The following is a 21,059-nucleotide window of genomic DNA, read 5'->3' on the forward strand; positions in this document are numbered from 1 at the left end:
GTCTCACTCAAAGAACCATCCTAATGAAGGCCTAAATAAAGATAAAGTAATAGCAGCATCCCATACGTTTATTGGCAAATCCACCGTCTCCTACTGCACAAACATTTCAGCGACGCTTCTGGGACTCCGATCAACTGTTGAGACACATCACAGTATGATTTTATTTGTCAGATCTAAGGCCTGGCGCGAGGGGCTGAGAAGTAAGACCACCTGCATTTACTTATGTCCCAGAACCCCGGGAGCGAGCGTCTGAGAAGGCTCGGAGGATTAACTTACAGCTTTTACAGCTCAGTCGGCACACACTATTATACCTATTCAATCACACCAGCCTTCTGGAATATAAAAAATTTTAACAGAGCTCACGCGCATGTACACACACACACACGCACCGACACACACAGAGTACCCGCTTGACCTGCTTTTGCTGCAAACTGTCACAAGCTCTGGCGATTATGTATGTATGTATGCTTCTCTCTTCATCTTTAGGGAAACTCTGAGGTTTTCCATCTGAAAGACGAGCGAATCTGCGATCACCCGGCGGTGTAATGAGGTGAGATAATCTCTTCGGGTTCAGGGCGCTGGCAGGGACAGATGCTGGTAGCGAGAATTTTATAAAGCAGGCTGCGCAGATGACGGGTGAGGGTGCCTCATAGGGGTAAGCCAGTGATAAAGAGTTTATTTTAATAAGTCAGCGAGACAGCTGCTGAAATTTCTGTCAGCAAGTGTGTTGTGATTTGTTATCTTTTACATAAACAGCAACAAAAAAAAAAAAAAAACACTTTTAAAAAAGTAACTTTGTCCTTAAAGTGCATTTCAGAAATAGCACTTAGGCAACTTATCAAAGATACATTATGAAATGATATAGCACAGTTATGTCCATCAGCTAAATCTGCATAGATGTTTAGCTTATGTTAGGGGAAAGACTGGGAGCGAACATAGTGAAGCCTCCATCATTCAAAACTCCCTAATTAACACGTTACATCTCGTTTCTTTAATCAATGCTAAATATCAGCGTTTAAACCCAGTGTAATTGTTTTAAGGAGGATTATGTGCAGGATTATTTCCTGAGAGCCTGAAGTATAAACCTCACCTGGTTCTTTCTTTCCTAAAATATCAAACATTTTCTTCTTCTTCTTGCTTGCATTTCTTTTTCTTGTACACAAATTGCTCTTTGCAGCACACATACCATCCCAACCTGCACTTGTCGAGTGCCCCTGCATGTGCCTTTTCCCCTGTAATCTTATACCTTACACAGCGGCATGCTGTCTGCACCTCTGTGCATGTCTTTTGCTCTGCCTTTACCTTTACGGGGTCATCACAAACGATGTGAAGCAGGCATACTTACAGGAGGTCCTGAAAAGAGAGAGGAAAAATCCCTGGTTAGTGTGTTTTCAATCAGCGATCAAACAGACACAGATCATCAATATTCCACTGGAACCACTTATCCAGAATTACTAAGAACAGAAATCAGCCTCTAGCTGAGAATTATTTTTTTGGATAGGACCGTCTTCACATTTCATCTTTGCCGCGATGCGTTCACTGACGATGAGGAATGGGAGAAAGACGGCCTCTTTCAGTAATCTTTCTACCTTACAGCAGAGAACAAAAGACTCCCAGCTATTTACCATACCGCGGTGGGGCCAACAACAGCCACCAGGCCTGGTGATCGCATTTTACATTTGCGAGTAGCTCCGATTTCACTGCTACAAGAGGTTGTGTGCTTGTTAAAGAAATACCCGCACTTTTTTTTTTTTGTGAGGTGACACTCGTCTTTTGCCCAATTACTGCTGCTCAAAGGACTCGGTGCCAGCGCACTTCAGGGCTCCCCAGAACCCTGCAAATCATTTGAGGTCTTCAGGTTCTTATTAAAAAGGTACCCAGCTGCTTTAACACTGAAATAGGATTTTTTTTCTCCTATGTCCTTGAACGCTTCTTCTTCATGACCACTGCAAATTGCTCCTACAGCTGGGGATTTTAAGGAGCCGCGTGTTTGAGCCTCACTGCTCGTTTGTTTTATGGCTCGTTGAGTTACAGTGGACCACTTAGTTTTTAATAAACCTGCTCCACTATGTTGTCGTTTTTTTAAGTGTTTCAGCTAGTAATTATGAGAAATCAAAGAAAAAAGTGTGATTTAAGGAAAGAAAAGGTACAATTTCCGATAAAGAACATAGCAGGCACCTTAAAGGTTTTAGGGTCTACAACTGTTACAGCTTCTTGACGGTCAGAGTAAAATCAAAAAGCACTATTAGCTGACACTGTAGCGTGTCATGTCTTTTATAATGCACAGTAAAAGTCACCAAGGCTCGGTTTCGCTTTCCGTTCTCACACCGTGACTTCCACTCGAACAAACGTTCAACCTTTCCGTGTGTAAAGTGGAACTGCTCACCTAATCCAAGCATCAATTCCTCCTTCTTTTTTTTTGTGAGCGCAGGAGTCACAGACCTGATTATTCAAACGGGGAAAAAATATGCGAGGAAACGTCTAACACTTTCCAGCATTGACCACCTGCTAGAACAGTCTGAGCCTGTGGCTTCTCAATGCTACAAAACCTTCTTCATCCTAAACTGTCCTGCCACAATTTTCCTTTCCATATGTTAGCGGTAAACAAACAAGAGATCCTAATGAAGTATCCCATTCATTTTTAATGCATAGGTAAACATCACCGTCTCTTTTTCCTATTTGTTCTTTCTGTCAGCGGAGCCAAGTGGTGGGTGAAATCTTCCTCCTACCTTTGTAGATGAGTAAACTGCAAAACACCTCAGCATGAATTTATGGGAAACTCGCGACGGCATAGTTTCTTTTGGTTAAAGTGAATCATGAATTAAATATGCTCCCCTTCAACATCCACCAGAGTTGAGAACTTAAAAGAGGGAAATTGGATTTGCAGAAGGCTTACGGTGCAGAATTCAGCATGCCCCTGCCCATCAAGGACTGCATTTCTTCAGTCGCATAAATAATGTCTCTTAAATATCTTTTCAGTTTCTCCCCAGTGCAGTTTGTTTTGAGCGTTTCTCTGGGATTCAGGCTGAATCTACTTTTTAAAGCAAGTCAAACACATCCTATTTGGGGGAATTCAGCGGAAATGACTGAACTAAAACTGCGTGTCAATCTGCAATTACACCGAGAGCATTCAAAGCTGCGTGCACGTGAGGATGTAGATAAAACATCCTTGTTATATCTGTTTCCCGACAAGATACTTCAATCCAGTCAGTGCTTCGGTTTGCAAATATTCTACTGAATGTCGGGGCCTGTCCTTACATTTGTTCCCTATTGTCTATTCTTAATAGACCGCTGTACCTCACCAGCCCAGGCATCATGAGTGGCCATGATTGCTTGCTTGTTTCCAATTGATTTGTCAAGAGGAAGCAATTCACATTCTCCGCATTTGCTCTGGCTGAACAGAGACCAAAAAAAAAATGTGTCTGAACAATGGTGCCATTTAAACTACGCTGGCATGGTGGATGTTCATTGGGAGGTTAAGCGCTGCATAAACAAAGCCTGGCGGTATCTCAGATCTGCAGCCAACCGGAACATTGGACCGCTGTCTTTCTGTAAACTCATTTTGTTATTATTATTATTTTATTTATTAATTTTTAAAATCTTTAAAGGCTTTCAGGCTGTGTGCAAGATCGCTATGGTAATTTGCAAATTAGAAAAAATAAAAGAAGAAAGAAACGTATAGCAGATCCACATCTCGAAACAAAAGCAGGAGCCTGGAAAGACTGGAAATACAGGAAATAAAAATACGAATACTGAGCAAGCAGATCTCAAATGATTCAGTTGAATTCCTCTGACTTCCTGTGCAAATTCCAGTGTTTGGTTCTGTCTACGAAACCAAAGCTGTTCTTTTTCAGTCTGCCTCACTAAGGCTGGGGACTTTGCTTCGCCCCGTCTTTCTGCCTTCCTTGTGCAAAGCTAATACTTTTTTTCCAAAGTGTTTTCTGTTTTCTGTGCTCTCGACCAAAAGGCCGACACACTCCAGATTCCATTATCACTTCCCGCTATCAGGTGAGCGGAGCGTGGACGCAGCTCGGCGCCAAGTACGTGTTCTCGCTGCGAATTCAATTTGAGGTGACACTTCCCGTGCCGGGGATTGTCACTGCGTGACACGTCCCAGCTGAGGCCCAGATGCCCGAGGCCTCAGCTGGGACAGATTGAGGAAGGGGAGAGGGGGAGACTGGAGATCCTGATTACATTATAGCAAGTCGCTGCTGAGTTTGTGGGGGTTGAGCTCGGGACAGCATATAAACATATCCACGCTGAGCGTAAGCACGGACATCAGCAGCTTCCACCAGGTTTCCAATCACTTTTTCTGTCCCTCAGCTTTACCGGGAAAATACAGTGTTTCTGCAGCGACTGCAGCTCAAACAATCCAAGCGGACGCTGAAACCAACCGGCCACAAATTACACATCTATAACCTATTTTGGCCTCCACAGATATACAGTGTACTTTTTACATGATTGCAGCACGATTTGCTAATGTCCTCCTGAATCATTCCTTAAACGTTTCTGGATTGAGAAAACTCGATTCAGATTCAGACAAACACACAAACACACAAATGTGCATACCAGGGTCTCCATTACGGCCTCTTCTTCCCCGCTTTCCCGGAGGTCCTGGGAAAAAAGAAGAAGAATGCGATTGTCATTTTGTTTGTGTAAGTTTCATATTCTACAAGTGTTCTCGCTCTCACTTTTACACACCAGGGTGAGGAAAAACCTCCAATGTGAAAAGTTCACATTGGAAAACCAAACACGTTCCAGCCTCACTGCTTATTAAGCATTGAGGCTTTATGTACGTGTAGACATAAGTCGAGGTGGAAGAAAGAACTCCAAGGTCTGCTTCATGCTGTCATTTGATTTCTTTCTGTCCTTTTAAAGGTTGTCTTTCAGCACGGATGCCCAGGTTTGAAATTTGTTTATCTTAACTAGCGCGTTTGTGTTTGCCATCTTCCTGTCAACACTATCATGCTGCTAAAGCTCAGCTGGAGGAGTAAAACAATTACACGCTTAGCCAGGTTTTACAAGTTGAAGGCTTGACTAGATCGTACTGAATACAGGTAATGCTTCAAAAAAAAGGAAGAAAAAGTGTAAATATCTCTAATTTCCTTTATAAAATGACTTTGAAGTAGTAATGTTAGTCTGTTCATGAGACCAGCCGCTAAAACTAATTTTCTTGTTTCTGGCTTTTTGTTGTCATTTCCACAGTAAAATGCCAGAATTTTAACATTTTTAACATGAAAACATTAAGCAACCATGTTTATATAGCTTCTCACTTGCATTGCACAGCCGCCAGGATCGACAGTTTGATTATTTTCTATTAATTTACTAACCTTACCTAACTCAGGGCCACTGTAGTCTGTGCTGGTTCTGGACTAATGGTATGACAAATCTAAACTAAACTCATTTCTAGTGCCAGTTCGAATGACTTATTAACAGCCTGAGTTGCCTTCAAGGGGGAGGAACTGACGGTCACAGTACTTGCGTGACAGGGTCGGGAGAAGTGTGTTTGTATGCAGTGGTATTCTTTACGCTTGACTAGCAGCTGTGAACAAACACACTGGCTAGTGTGTCTCCTCAAAAACATCCAAATTCTGACTTAACAAACTGGGTGAACATCAGTCTCAGGCAGTGGAAAACGTGCCGTATCAGTGGCTACTCCTATAATAAAGGAGTGTTTTTATAAAGGCAGAACTTGAGAAACCTGACAGATATAGGATTTTTGAGACCGATATTGTTATCGATATTTAAAAATTCGATATATTAGCTGATATTTTTTTCCAGGCACAAGAAACATAGATAGACTTCCATTAACACTTGTTCTGTGTAGTTATGTATTTCAAACATGGGTGTTGCCAACAGAGAAACTGCAACGCGTCCACTGGTGGATATAATATGCAACGTCAACAGCCATAACATGACTGAAGAACGTTATCAGCCATTATAAATGCAGATATTGCTATATCTGGCAGCACAACGGTGTGGTAATTAGCATTGTTGCTGCACAGCAAGAAGGTCCCGAGTTTGATTTCGGTTGATCTGATATCCTCGTGTTGGTGTTGTTCCCAGATCATCATACTAAATGTTGTTCCAGGATCAACATTGCAAGTGACCAATCAGAATGTTGTGACGTCATACTTTTGCGACTTCGGGAAAAAGCGGCGTAAAACAAAAAACTGTTCTAAAGCTGCGTGAAACCGCCTCTGTCCGCCGATCAACGGACCCTGACCCTAACCCTAACCGTAACCCTTTAATATACAGTAAGCAGAATTGATATTGTCCTTGCAACATTGGAATTTCATAAATGCACGAATGGCTTGGCGCGCAAAAGAATAACGTCACAACAATGTCATGGGTCACTTGCAATGTTGAACCTGGAACAACATTTTCATGATGGTCTGGGAACAACACCAACATGAGGATATCAGATCATCCTTTGATTTCACCCTTCTGTGTGGAGTTTGCATGTCCTCCCCGTGTTTGCGTGGAATCTCTCCGGCTCCCTCTCACAATCCAAAGACATGCAGTTAGTGGGATTAGGTTAATTGGTCATTCTAAATTGCCCATAAGTGTGAATGTGAGTTCAAATGGTTGTTTGTATCTATGCGTTAGCCCTGTGGAAGACTGATGACCTGCCCTTGGTGTACCCCGCCTCTCACCCTATGGTAGCTGGGATAGGCTCCAGCCCCCCGGTGACCCTGAAAAGGATAAGCGTAAGAGGATGGATGGGTGACGCTATATCAGCCACACTATCTTGCCAATAAATTAATGAGTTCTTTTTTAATCCCTATTTAATCAAAAAAATTGCATTGAGTCATCATGTTAGAGGTTCAAGATAATCACAGTCATGAAACAATTTCGGGTGACTCTGAACTCTCTCTAGGTAACACTGCAGTTATGCTGATGAGGGTTTCCCATGATGCACTGAGAGTTTCTTCTACATTCACCTCATCCTCACTCTCTATGTATTTATACACCGCTCTGCATTTAAATTTTAGTTATAATTGATCTTCTTCCCTGTCTTCCTCCCTTCAACCCCAATCAGATGGCTGCCACTCCCTAAACCTGGTTGTGCTGGAGGTTTCTTCCTGTTAGGAGAAGGTTTTTCCTTCCCACTGTCACCAAATGCTTGCTCATTTAGGTTTGTCTGATTGTTGGAATTCTCTATGTGTTATTGTAGGGTCTTTACGTTACAGTATAAAGCATCTTGAGGCAGTTTTTTTTTTGTTGATTTGGTGCTGTATATAAAACTGTACTGAATTGAGCAAAATAAATAGAATTGGTGAAAGTTTCTGAAGAGAGCGCACAGCACAGAATTAATTATTTGGGCATTAAAAGGTGCTCCAAGAAATGACTTTGATGCTAGGCTTTCATCTTCAGCTAAAGTATACAAGTATGCAAAACAATCATACTAATTACGAATCTAAATTGCTGAAATTGACCTCCATACCCTGCGTGCAAACCAGATGCATGCCTGTAAGTATGGTGCAAAACAAAAATAAAAATCCTGTTTATGCTGTGTTTGGCTGATTTATGACATTCCAGATGTGTCATTAGGGTGCAAAACACAGGATTATGTTGCACAACTCTTTGTATGATGCTAAGTGCTCAATTTGATACCACTGCTTGGCTCAGCCTCCACTTCCAACTTTGCTCCTTTTGAACCCTTTCCAGGATAATGTCAGCTGCTGCCAGTGAAGGGTCCAGGCAAAGTTTAAGGAATGAAACCACAGGTGGAGCCTGACTCTCACTTTACTGTGGTTCATATCAACCCTGGGTTCTCCATAGGTTTGTATTTTAAAAGAAACAGAAGGGGGTTTACTGTGTTTGGCAGTCACTTCATTATTGCTCACTTTGAAATGACACATGACACCTCAGAGAGGAATATTCTGTACGACAAGATGACATCCTTCTGATTTCAGTAAGATATTTTTGACAACCTTTAAGAAAATACTACCTTCGTGGGAGTGTGTGGTCCAGACGAAATACTCTACACGATTTTTAGATATCATCATGATTCCTAATATTCATCACAATATTTTTTATTCAGATTATAGGCTGTAAGGAGATATCGCCATAGAATCCAGACTATACACTGAAAAACTTGGTGAAGAGTGCTCTAAGCCAACAACAATATTTCAGTTTATGAAACATTAATGAAAGGATAACTTAACAATGTCTATAACGGCCAGTCCAAACACGTTTTCAGATGTATTCAAGTTTCCTTAAGACAAAAAAAAGTGACCAGAACCTCTTTTAAAAAGTGAAATCAACAGCTGGATTCTAGGGCGAGGGGAGACATTCGGCTGCCTGTTAAGGCAAAACATCACTCTTGCTCAAAAACATTGTTTTGGCCCGCTGTTTTCTCACAGTATCCCGTGTACAGCGGTTTCGGAAAAAAATGCGGCCGGGAATGTCATGACGTGGGTCACTAACTACGAACAATCTGTTGAAACCTTTACAGCAGATTTTAAAAATGAAAGTGAAATAAATCAGAGTGAATTTAATGTTCGTAGTAAATGTTTGGCCAGGCGAAGATTTTGGTCAGACGTAACAAAAATGGACCCTGTGGTGTTGAATATTGTGTTTTTACATTGTGTTATTTGGTGGCTTTTATATTTGAGAAAGGAAGCAGCAGAGAGCCACATCACAATGCACAACCACGGATTACGGTTTGGCTTGTTTTTTTACTAGGCTACACTGATGGTAATGTCAGTCCGTTTGTTTTCAGTGACTACTGTAGATATACTCACATTTATCCTAATGGTTGCGGTGATCCCCTCACATCTTTATATAATGAATTACAAGCTTATTTTTTTCAGCTGACCATAAACCAAATATGTCCAAAGTGGGCTGAAAAACTAAGCTAAAGCTAGAGTGCCAAAAAGTGCACTACATTAAATAGCTTTGTCTTGATATCCCTGTTTGTGTGATGTACCATTACACTTTATGGATGCACCTTACTCATGTCTCAATCACACTAGAGTATAAACAGCATGGCATTTGCCTTTTGACTAGGAAAACTGTGATTTCCCAGTGTCTGCCGGGAAGTAGTTAAGGTCGTTACGGACCAACCAGATGTTGTCTGTGCAGGGCCTTCAACCTCCGGACAGCCACTTTGATCACAAGGTGATTGTACATATCAGCTGGTAGGAGGTAACCAAACAACCATGGGCTGACTCGGGCTGACTGCAATCACTCTCAGACAGATAATAACTGGCAATAATAGCAGAATAATTTCTAAACACGGGCAGACTGCCACCAAGTAGCAGTCAGTTAGATTTCTGCATGTGTAAAACAGATTTTTGATAGATGACAATAAATTTGCAACTATCCCAGTTAATCCACATGTTACAACAAACAGATTATGTTTAATTTCCAATTACTGATCCGATTACTCTGCATTGATCCCATTCAAATGCAGAATGATAGCTGACAGACATAACATCTTATTGCTGTTTTTTACCATTAACACACAAACAGCAACTGACTGTGAGTATTAGCACTAACCACAGCATGCACTAATCAAGATGGCTGCTGTGCACTGTTAGAATAAAACATTAAATATCAATCGCCACCATTCAAAGGAAATCTGGTCAAAGAGAATCTCAGTTTTGTTACCTTAACTGCAAATATCTCTCAAAGCTATGTCTGAAAAACACAATTTATTGAATGGTTTTTGATACATAAAATCCAATTAAACAATGAGCTATATTGACCCAAATCCTTATCCAGCAAACCTCTGATATGAGGTAAAAACACACTCACACAGGCCAAGCGGTGTGACCTGGCCAGTCAACGAAAGAAATGTCCCTAATTAGTGCTAGCGACTTTTCTTTCTTTAGCTTGTGGTGATAACATCATGTGGACTGTGATCAATGGTTACATGTTCTTGTTAGGCTAGTAGAGTAGTTTATCGAAAATATCATTCACTAACCTGCGACAACAGACAATTCAACTATTTACACTACTGCTAAACCAAAAATCTAAATATTCATATAAAATCTGCTTTTGCATCTTAATCTAGAAGTTTTTTAATTTCAGTTAACATAAAAAAGCTTTAAAAAATTAACAGTTTTGGTCTTGAGCCTTGTTTTTGTGCATATGCGTTATAATCAAACACACTGTGAAAAGTAACTTTGTTCACTAAAATTGTCAAATTGTCATTTGTAGACAGTGCCAGTCAAAGCAGAAACACTGCTTTAACACGGTAATCACTTCTCTACAGCAGCGACGGCATTGTATTGACTAAACTGATGGATATAAACTGACTTGATTGGTACCATGTTAGCTGTGAGAGCAGCATGAAACCATCAGCACAACAATTTTCTGCTTTCTTACAACGCAGTGTGGGATTTTTACACCCCGCAGAGTGTTATTGGTCCAAAATATTGACACTATTAGTCATTCGAAAGTTATTTGGAACAAAAAAAAAAAAGTAATTGGCAGCATTGTGAAACATGCTGTTTTAAGCCATGGCTATATTGTTTTTGAATAATTCTGCTCATGCCATTCATTACAACCTTATTTCAAAGCTATGCATTGTTTGACATAATAAATTTCTTGTTTATACTTCATGGAATTGAAACATAATTGCTTTTTAGCACTGCCCACCATCCATAAAATACAGATTGGTCCGGCACAGCTAACAGCACAGAGAATCCGTTTCTCCTTTCTCTCCAAATCAATCAGTTTTAAGTAAACCAGGCCCCGGCCGGACTCATTTACAATACCAGCATTGTTACTGAGCTTGATATACATAATCAAACCATTCAAAGCTTCCCTCTCAAAGTAATAAAGCTATCCCTGAGAATAAAAGTCAAAATTATGCCAGAAATAGCAAACAGGGTACCAGCTTCAACCTCCAAAGTAAATCAAGTTTGACGAGAATTGGCTTTAGATTTCACAGTAAGCCCAGTTGCACCATGCCTGGGTACGGTGAACAAATTGAGATGTTTTCTGAAACTGCAGGCCGAAATCATACACAGTTTATAATGCCCCTTGTTAAAATGTCATCACGAGTGAAGCTTAAAACTTTTGATCTTCAACACGGTCTGTGTCACTTGCTGTGGTCTCTTTAATTGCAAATAAAGAGGAAAGCAAAATGTACTTCTGAGTGTTCAATCAAATGCATCAAAGGTTTCTGTTAAAGATAGAAAAATCCTAAAAATCCTAAAATCGCCCGTTTTGAAAGACTCGTTTGTTAATACCACAAGCAAGATCTTCTTGAACTGAACCTAGAGTGCAAAAATCTGAAAGCACAATTGGTATATAAGTATATATGTATAAGTATATAAGGACAAATGTGTATAAGGAGTTTGTACAATTCTAATAGGCTTTAAACTCAATATTTGGTATGACCACTTTTATTTTTCGAAAAAGCCTGAAATCTAGCACGCAAACTTTTCTCTCAGTCTTCAAGAAAAGTTCTTCGGGTTTCGTGAAAGATATTAAAAGTCCTTTTAATTTTAAAAATCTCCTTTTAATGTTCGCTGCCTTTTTTCCATTCCCGGTTAACACAGTCCCACACTGCTTCAATAATGTTGATGTCTGGGCTCTGGGGAGGCCAATCTAAGACTGATAATTTTCCACAGTGTGCTTTTCTATCCAGGTATACTTTCTTTGCACACTTTCCAGATGGTTCTACATCATGGATCAAAATCTACCTACATACTGGTCTATCAAACTCTAATTTATCTTGACATTTTTGGTATTTTTCATAGACTCATCTAAAGAAATGGGAACAAGTCATGTGCTTTTGTGACAGGTTGCCACAAAAGCATACAGTTTAAAATTAATTCTTTGCTAAGTTGTCTGTTATGTGTTGACACGAGACTGGTTCTTCCACTGAGTTAGGTGCCTTTTATGCTTAAAATGTTCAAAGGTCAGTCTTAACTGGCTTAACAAATGAAAAACATTGCTCTGAAAATGGTCAGGTACAAGCACTCCAATGAAAATTAATTTAAAGAAATATCCAAAGAAAGGCTGTGAAAGACCTTCAGAACTGTTTCTCAAAACCACTTTAAAAATGACAAGAGAGTCAGTAAAATATAAAGAACTGAGAGGTGTCTCAATACTTTGCACAGTAATGAAGCCATTTGTCCATGACTCATTCTAAGACTACTTATAAATTTAAATTTTAACCAGCCAAATCTTTGGATACCAAACGCACGGCATACTGACCTTGCTGTTTATTCATAATAATGTCCACACAATGTCCAATATAAATGTCATATTAGTTCAGTGCTTCTAACTACTTCAGATGGGAATGATTCAGAAACTGACGTGAACAAAATTTGTGGGATTTGGTTCAGTTATGTTAAGTGACACTGGCTTTGCCATGACTGTCAGGTCCCATCGTGACTAAAGTTGCGCCTGATTCATTGTTGAGTCGATAAACACTACAATATCACAGTGTGGCCCAAACTAGCCTCAGACCTTGGCTCTCAAAGCTGAATTGAAATGTTCGGAATATTTCTAATAAAAAAACACAACTGTTATGATCAATGTCTAAAGCATTCCAAGGATTTAGGAGGATTTGGTCAAAACAGATTTTAATATAGTCCATTTAATACCACAACATGGATGGATGAGTTTATTAAACCTGGCAACTCCTGGGTATCCAGGTCAGAGGAACTAAAGCTGCACAAAAGCTGGCTTTCTACTGTACAATCATCTGTTACTTTACAAGTACATTTTTGTGGAAACGTCTGGCAAAGACGAAGACATTCTTCATCCAAGATCCTCATTACTCGGCATGACAATGAATAAATCAATACGTGAAATGCTAATTCGTGGAACAATGTGTCCACTGTCCAAGGGAGAAAAAAATGGAAATTTAAGCACGATTTTACAATCATCCTTGTCCATGAATGTCACTGCTCTCTTCATCTGTGTATTGTTGTCAGAAATGGGAATTGCAAAATCTAAAAGCAAAGACAGAGACGCAGAAGACTGCTCCTCACAAAAACCTCAAGTCAGCGGATTTACTGAGCTAAAAAAGAAAAAAGAATAATAATAAAGTGCTCAGTGTCAAACCTGACAGACACATGTGAGGATCACATCGAAATTTCTAATAATCTGGATCTTCCATATTGCGCCACGTTGAGCAAATTCAATCCAGCTTGCTGAACTACTGCACTGGCCCCTGAGGTCTTTGAGGTTACGCAGATGCAGTCCAACGTTAAAGTGCATCTGTGCTCCCCTCACACAAACACCTGATTCTGAAGAGTCAACGGAGTGGTACAAAAAGATAGATGAAGATCTGGATTGTCTCTCCATCAGTTTTACACCCCTCTTGGGAACATCACTCACGGGTATTGTTGAGTGAAATAGGAAAGTCCTCTCAAACTTGAGATGGGCTAAGTTGGCCCCAGAAGGAAGTCCTTGGACTCTCATTGACCCTACCTACCTTTACGAACCCCATCACCTCCCCAACATCGTTCAGTTTAAGGGAGATAAGTAAGTCAAACAAACAGCTTCTTCTCAAAGAGAAGGTCGTTAGGCACTAAGAGGCTCCAAAACCCAAAATGACCATATTACACTCTAAACATTAGCAGCAGCATGTCAGGTGGACTCCCTCGTTATCATGTCTAATGGCTTACTCAAAGAACAGAAAAGTTGCATGGATTATACCAACTGTACCAATGGTTGGATGTGCGTACTCTGACGTACAGCTTGCAGTTCACATTCACATAGCAAGCTTCACTTGTGTCACTAGAAGTTCAAGTCCTGGAAATGAGAGGCAAGGGTCCAAATTCCTGCTATCTGATACAAAGAACAGACTACAGCATGGTCAGCGTGTATAGTTACGTCTTTTCAAAGAGCAACCCTATTATCAGCCATGTTTAATGGTAGCGGTTCTTTAACTGCCTTCAAACTGTTGGGGTTATTTTTCTTGCGAGCCAAAAATAAGCGGCGGACTGTAACACGTGTAGGTAAAAGGAAAAAAAAGTTTTGTTAACTTGTTTAGAGAGTGCAAAGCTACTAACCCTAAACCCCAACTACTTCTTCTTCTTTACATTTTTTTCCTTGTAACAGCTTCTTGAAGGTTTTTGGCAACTTCATATAAACAGCAAACTCTGCAAAAGAATTTGGGGGCCTATTTTAATTTTCCCCAGACCCGCATTTAAATCCCAGCCCGACCTAGAAAAACAGTGTTTGAAAGGATATTTCACATTATTCTCTGATTCTGTGGCATATATCTTCATTATCGTTATTTCCAACTGAATAAATATGATGATTATAGTCATTTCCTAAATACTTATTTTCAATTATATTTAATTCGTTGCCCCAAAAAGAGAGGCACATTGTGTCTGATTTTTACATTTACTTACTGTCCTCTCTTTGTCCAGTCATTTTGTCACCGCAGAAAATCTTCTCCAGTGAGCACTGTATTTATTTATCCAGTCCATTGCAATGCTACAGGGCATTTCCTGTATCTATTTCAGTGCCAATCAAAAGCCATTACACAGACATCTTTGTATTGTCTCTGTAACAAATTTATTGTTAGATGCAGATAGATTTGTTTACAAAGTGCTACTCAAGACAGTAAAGCTACAGTAAAGCAAAACATCTCACTGATTACAGCCTAAATGTAATCTAATGAACAGTCATGAGAAGTAATGAACAGCGTCGCCCGCCTCATAAACTCTAATGAAACTCAGTTCTGTCATTATTAATTACAAGATGCCATGAAAAACATGTTGTGTTGTTATTACGTTAAAGTTCAAACTAATTCACAGCACCAACAGCCCACTGGTTAATGTCAGAAAGTCCCAAGATATCACCACGAAGCAATTGGAAACTAATTACACGAACCAGGATTCATTACAACGCAGAAAGCAGATCCTGATTTTTTTATTTTTTATTTTAATGAGGCATGTTTTCTGGGAGCATCCCTGCACACCCTCAGCAGTGGTCAGGGTATGTTGTTATCAGCTTGAAATGAATTCGTTTCTCCATCCGTCCCTGATGAATAAGGCAATTTTGTGCCTGTGTATGTGAATGTGGTGTGTGTACGTTGGCTGGGTTCTGCGCTGCGTTTGTCCAGATGCCAGTTATCAGTTCATTAAACCAATCAATCCATTAGGATGTGAGGAACTGTCTATCGCTGCAGGCTCCATTAACGCTGCGTCAAGCAGACTGAGACCGGTATTAAAAATGCATCTTCCTCTCCTTCTGCCACACTAAAAAAAACCGAAAACAGTCTCCAAGTGAAACTTTTTTTCTTTTTTACAGCACACTGCCAGTTAGCACAGTCCTGCAGTCGTCTTTCAAAGGTAACCTCATAATAAAGACGTACACTCACTCAGACACGTTTAACGCCCAGCTCCGTGGACTGAAAATCATTACAGAACCGAACAAGAGCTTTGTCACAGAAGACACATGACGTGACTATGACTATGGTTGGCAAGCGTGCGTGGATCATCCACGTTTTCGCTTCGGTTCAGTGTCAAGGCTTGAACGCTCCTGAAGAGGAAGTAAGGCCTTTGAGAGAGAGCCTTTTCATCACCTTCAGAGATCAATGTGTTTTCCTCTGGCAGCAGGCTCAGTGCTGGGATACTTGAGACCCACCCCGTTAGCTGCACACTGCAATTATCCTCCCCACAGAACTGACTGCGGTCGTGATGGAAGCAGAACACACTCCCTGATGAGGGGAGGTCAGTAATAAGCCAATCGATCGGCCAAGTCGCGTCGCTTTAATGCAAGGAGTTAAACTGGCACAGTCGGCCTTCCTGACGACTCTATCAGGAACCTTCACTGTATCCCGAGGACATTCCTGGAAACATGTGCTTGCATTCAACGGAGTGTTACTTATGGGTAACATCATGACTGTTAGCTATACCGTTTCATCTTGTGAAAATGAAAAATAAAAGCGCCAGGATGAGCCCAGCTTGGCTTGGCAACGGTGAAGTGTAATCCACAGTGGAAATGAATGGTTTCTTTTTAGTGTTAACCAAGTCATATCTTGGCATGTCCTCCCCCCCAGATCGCACGGGGGCTTCCAATCTACCAGATAAATAAAACCTAATCTAATTGTCATGACAAAATCGCCGTCTAGGGCCAACTGTCTAGTCAACTTTCACTGAACTGCAGCTTCATCCACCTGTGCCTTCATTTCAACATTGGTCTGTTCAAATAACAGCGTTAAGGAGGGACAAAGAGTGACCGAGAGTTAATTATTTGACTCGGCATATACCAGTGTTTCTCGACCACTGTGCCGTGGCACATGGGTGTGCCGTAGAAGGTTATCTGGTTCCACCTGATTAGTCCTCTAAGCCAGCGGTCCCCAACCCCCGGGCCACAGACCGGTACCGGTCAGCGAGTCGTTTGGTACCGGGCCGCGAGAGTTGAGGCTCGGGTGTGAAATTTATGGTTTTCAGGGTTTTTATCGTTAACTCAGTTTCCCTGGGTCTTTTCCTGTGTGTTATGAATAATTCTTCTTTTTTTTTTGGTACCGGTACTGGTTTTATTTTGTTGTACTTATCCGCGACACCTTAAAGGCCGGTCGGTATAAGTATTGTCGGACATAAACCGGTCCGTGGAACAAAAAAGGTTGGGGACCGCTGCCCTAAGCGACCGGCGTGAGTAATGGGCAGAACAGTTACATTCTCTTCCACTAAAGGACAGTACAACCACCTGCCCCAATTAAATGGGTTGCCAACTGCCATCTGCCAGTAAAACTGAAGAAGACGAAGAACAAATGACATAATGGTCATACTGTGAGATGACGCAGCACCTACTGCCAATAGATAAATATTTGAAAAGAATCTGACCTGGGTCCCGGAGAAAATTCGGACCCAAACAAAGGCCCTAGCATGAGTAGTGGTCATAAGAAAGCAAAAGAAATATACTGGGGACAAACCGAACCAATTCCGCTGTGCCTGGTGCGCGGAGAAAAATTATCAATATGCATTTTGTGACATTTTTGTTGTGCTGTGTGATTTTTCGAATGTGAAATATTGGATTCTAGTGAAAATCTATTTCAGCATAATCTGACCTCTAAACTGATTTGACCATTCAGGTTGGAAGAGTCTAAATTTACCCTTCTAAAGTGCAGCTCTGAGGCATCCTGTTGAACACCAAGGAAACTGAGGACACACTGAGACGTGGCCAAATGGCTCTTCAGGGGATCAGCCAGAAGATACGTTGAAAGCTTATGAAGGGCGTGTTTGGCGACCATTGCACCGAGCATAGTGATGACGACATGCATAGTAATACATACTACACCTTCTTCTGTGTGTGTGCTTGAGCTGCTAAAATCGTCACAAGAGGATTTCTGTAACTGGGACATAACGTGCATGATTAGCTTCAAATGATCCTTCTCTTGTTCAAGTTCAAATGAAATACTTTATCTGTGTTTAAGGCTTTTGTGGCTATTAAATGTCACGTTGGAATCGCGTGTAACCCTATACCTGCTGCTAACGGACGCTATGACTGCTGGCTGACCTTATCAACACCAGAGTTGTGAGAGCCAATGGTGTGTGGTGTGTGGTGTGTGAGTGCGTATATGTGTGTGTAGCTGGATTTAAAAGACATTGGGCTATACAATATGGACCACAGGGCCCCAAACTACTCAAGGACAGTTCTTCAAACCAATGAAGTCACCGGAGAAAAGCCAGCAGCGCTCAAGTCCAAAATGCTATTACAATACTCAGCTATTTTAATAAACTAGAATACAGTTCGTTATCCTCATTACATTAGTGTCATGTTTGGTTGGATACTGTAGGATAGCCAACAACTAGCATGGTTTGCGATCCTATTTTTTAACTGCTTGTGGTTGTTCTTGTTTTTTTTAACTGTACAGAGGCTACCACAGCAAATAGCTTTCAGTTCAGATGGAGTCAGTGTGTCAAAACAAGCCATAACCACTGTTGGTCTTTACTCTCTAAGATTTGATTGATCAATATTGACACTTCCGATAAAATGAAACCAGTTCCATGAAGTTCTGCTCTGTATGGAATCGTATTACTTTCTGTTCAATGACCCTTTCCCTTTCTGACAATCCCCAATATTATTTCTACTGAAAAAAATATTACATGGTTAGAGGGTTCAACTAAATTACAAAATAATTTAGCAGTCACAATAAGCAGCTTTGCAGCAATTTTATTCTTTAATGACTCAGTTCAATCTAGTTGGTTATCTTCAGGGGAAAATAAAAATTCAGATTTTGCTGGTTCAAGTTTATAAAATATGAGGATTCCTAGAACTTGACTGAGTTTCTTTTTCATTTTTTTAATCACTGTGAATCTATTAGCTTTGGATTTGGAATTGGTCTGGCACAAGAAAGTGTTTATATATTTTCTTCTTCTTTTTCTTCCTTTTAAATTTAGGCAAACTTATCCTCAAATCTAAGCGAACACAATCCCACTGTCTGGTCAGTAAAGCTGCAGTTTCACTTATGTGCGGGACGTTTCCATTCCCTTTGATCTGATTTGGTTGGGACTCCGGTATTGTTTTTTTCCCCTTCACTCTTTAATGTATTCTATCTCCCAAGGGACTTTCACTATGCTTCAACTTATCGGCCAACCTCGGTGGTCTGAAGCTGGTGCTTACGTGAGGGTTCAGGCTTGGTGGATTATCCTGCAACAGTTTGAGCACGCAAGCATGACGGGTACAGGCTCTTATGTCACAGATACCCTATCTTGTCAGCAGCAAAGGAAAATATAAGATAGACAGGCTGTGAGTGTGGTGGGCTACAAAGGCGATCGCTTAGTAGAATAGAGGGATGAAAGATTTAAGGGGAAAATGGAAAGTCTACAGTCTAGAGCAACATGCTTTTGACCCTGTTGCGTGGAGTTGTTGAATTCACTGCCCTTATAAAACTCCTCAGTCAGAGCAGATATTACGGTTGTTACATTTCAGCTATGTAGACTTGACATTAAATCTTTTTATCGTTTAAGATTAAAGAATGAGCGCGACTCGTATAATCAAGGCTTGAAACTAGAAATGTATCGAAATGAAAATGCTCCACTGAACTCTCAAAACTGGCCTCACTAAAGATGAGTGCCAATTTAGCCCTCTGCTGGGCACGAGCTGCAAAAAATACAATCCAATTTTTCCATTCAGCACTCCAGTGAATCATAAAATAATGGCACAGTATGTCAAATCGGCTCCAGATATATAAAGTGCAATTTGAAGAGAAGCCTCCTCTCACCAGACCTGCAGGTGTTGACAGACTGAGATGCGAGGTTGATATTCGAGTGGGAACAGGTAGGTGAAGTTAGCGGAAGCGGCATTAAAAAAAAACCAAAGGAAAATCAAACAAATAACTTCAGATGATTAAAAACGACGGTGATAAGAGGCTACTTCTGTGCATATCTGCAACACATCCGATATTATGTGGACTGTCGTATCACAAATCCCTTAAGAAGACTGATGAAAACAACCTGACAACAGAATTTCAAGGCTTTCCTAACCGACCAAAATAAACACAGGGTAGCTCAGACGAGCTCTGGGAGAATGCTGAAAGCTGTAAGTGTCTCACAGCCGTGAATGAGTCCTGAGTGGAAACAAAAATAAAGTGTCATCTTCAGGCTGTCAGTCTTAAACTCACTGAAAGTCAGCCAGTAGGGAGTTTATTTTCCCAAACCCAGGAAACCCCTCTGGATGCTCAGGGATATACAACATTCCTCTAAAAAGACATGACCAAAACAACTAAATTTAAATGAAACACTCTTATTAGGGATTATTTCAAGCCACAAATCATGGTGATCTTTCCACTACGGCCTTCAAATGATGGGCTGTGAGCAAAAGTAGATGCATCATAGCGCAAAACATTCAGCTGGAAGGGAAAGGAATTGGTACGAAAGCCAAAGCAGCCTGCACATGAACAAAGCTCACATTTTTCTAACCTCAGCAAATCTTTCCTTTTAAAAAACACACACAAACCACTGCACCTTCAGTTGCTTTTGTAAGCCATTAATTCCCCTTAATGAGGGCAATTTTTTCACAAAGCACTCACAGTTCCTAAGGATCTTCCTCCGGAGCTGAGTCATAGCCGGCAACTACAAGCTTTATACATACCTCGCTCATTTTTACTGCAGTAATTGGTGTAAAAACAATGTTGCTGCATTGAGTCAGGGGACTCTTTATTAGAGTTAATTCCTTCTTCTTACCTTATTTCCAATCAAAATAAATTGGATAAAACCTACTCGCATTACTGCTTAAGCTACAAGAAGGATTTCTAATGAAAATTATTTCCGTATTAGAACACCAGTTGTTAGGTCAAGCTTCCATCTTGGGGAAAAATCCTTGCTATTAAAGAAACTTGACAACTGTGGTGGAAAATCTGTTTTCATTTTCCTGCAGAAACCTTCCAGGTGCACAGAGTGTAGGCCTCTGGGATGAAGTACAACAGTAAGACCCAGATACATAATAGATGTAAAACTGATTAATACAGGCAATATGAAAAGGAAGAGCTGGAGTTGAGTTGGGTTGCAAAGTGGCATGCAGATGAGCAATAATTGCAGAGAGGCTGTAGGTGAGGTTAGCAGTGCACTGCTGTATTCTCTACACTAAGCCTACCTTTCATAGTTCCTAGCTTACTTATGTAGCTTCCTGATGTAAAGGTCAGTTGGCTTCTCCCATCTGCATGTCAAAAATATCTATGGCAAGTACTGAACCCAAGGTTGCCGTCCAGCGCATCAGTACAGTGTGAGTGTGTGCATGCAAAAGCTCAAAAGTGCAAAATTTAAAAAAAAGGTGTGCAAATGAGTGTACAAGGCAAAAAGGATGTGCTAGAGTAGAAAACCACCAGTAAACGCTGCCTGCCTGCTTGTCTGGTTTACGTCTATCCATATCACAGTAAAGGTTGTCTCACTATGAATTCAACAGGCATTCAAACTGTGTCAATATTCCGATCAGTGTTTCTAATTAAATGTACACATTAAACCTAAAAGTAATAAAAAAGAGATTACTGAGCAAGACCAGCAAGATGAAATCGAATCCGGTATTTTTGCCTTCAGACAACACGCCATGAAACTCATATTCATGAGCCGTGATATTAATATCACAGCACCATCTGCCCCCAACAGCTTTACGTAAAACCAGTGACACAG

General features: G+C 40.7%; 1 protein-coding gene across 7 annotated transcripts in view; it reads right to left on the reverse strand.

The window, feature by feature from the left end:
• col25a1 (collagen type XXV alpha 1 chain) overlaps positions 1 to 21,059 on the reverse strand; it is a 147,464-nt gene that overhangs the window by 58,659 nt on the left and 67,746 nt on the right. For all 7 annotated transcript variants that reach the window (XM_005752093.1, XM_005752089.1, XM_005752091.1 and 4 more), the window contains exons 3-4: positions 4,570 to 4,614; positions 1,346 to 1,353 (exon numbers count right to left, since the gene is read on the reverse strand). In XM_005752093.1, the coding sequence (XP_005752150.1) occupies positions 1,346 to 1,353; positions 4,570 to 4,614 (53 nt within the window). The remainder of the gene's footprint in view (positions 1 to 1,345; positions 1,354 to 4,569; positions 4,615 to 21,059) is intronic.

This window comes from Pundamilia nyererei, unplaced genomic scaffold, assembly GCF_000239375.1.
Source record: "Pundamilia nyererei isolate P.nyererei 1_Seehausen unplaced genomic scaffold, PunNye1.0 scaffold00344, whole genome shotgun sequence".
Lineage (NCBI taxonomy): Eukaryota > Metazoa > Chordata > Actinopteri > Cichliformes > Cichlidae > Pundamilia > Pundamilia nyererei.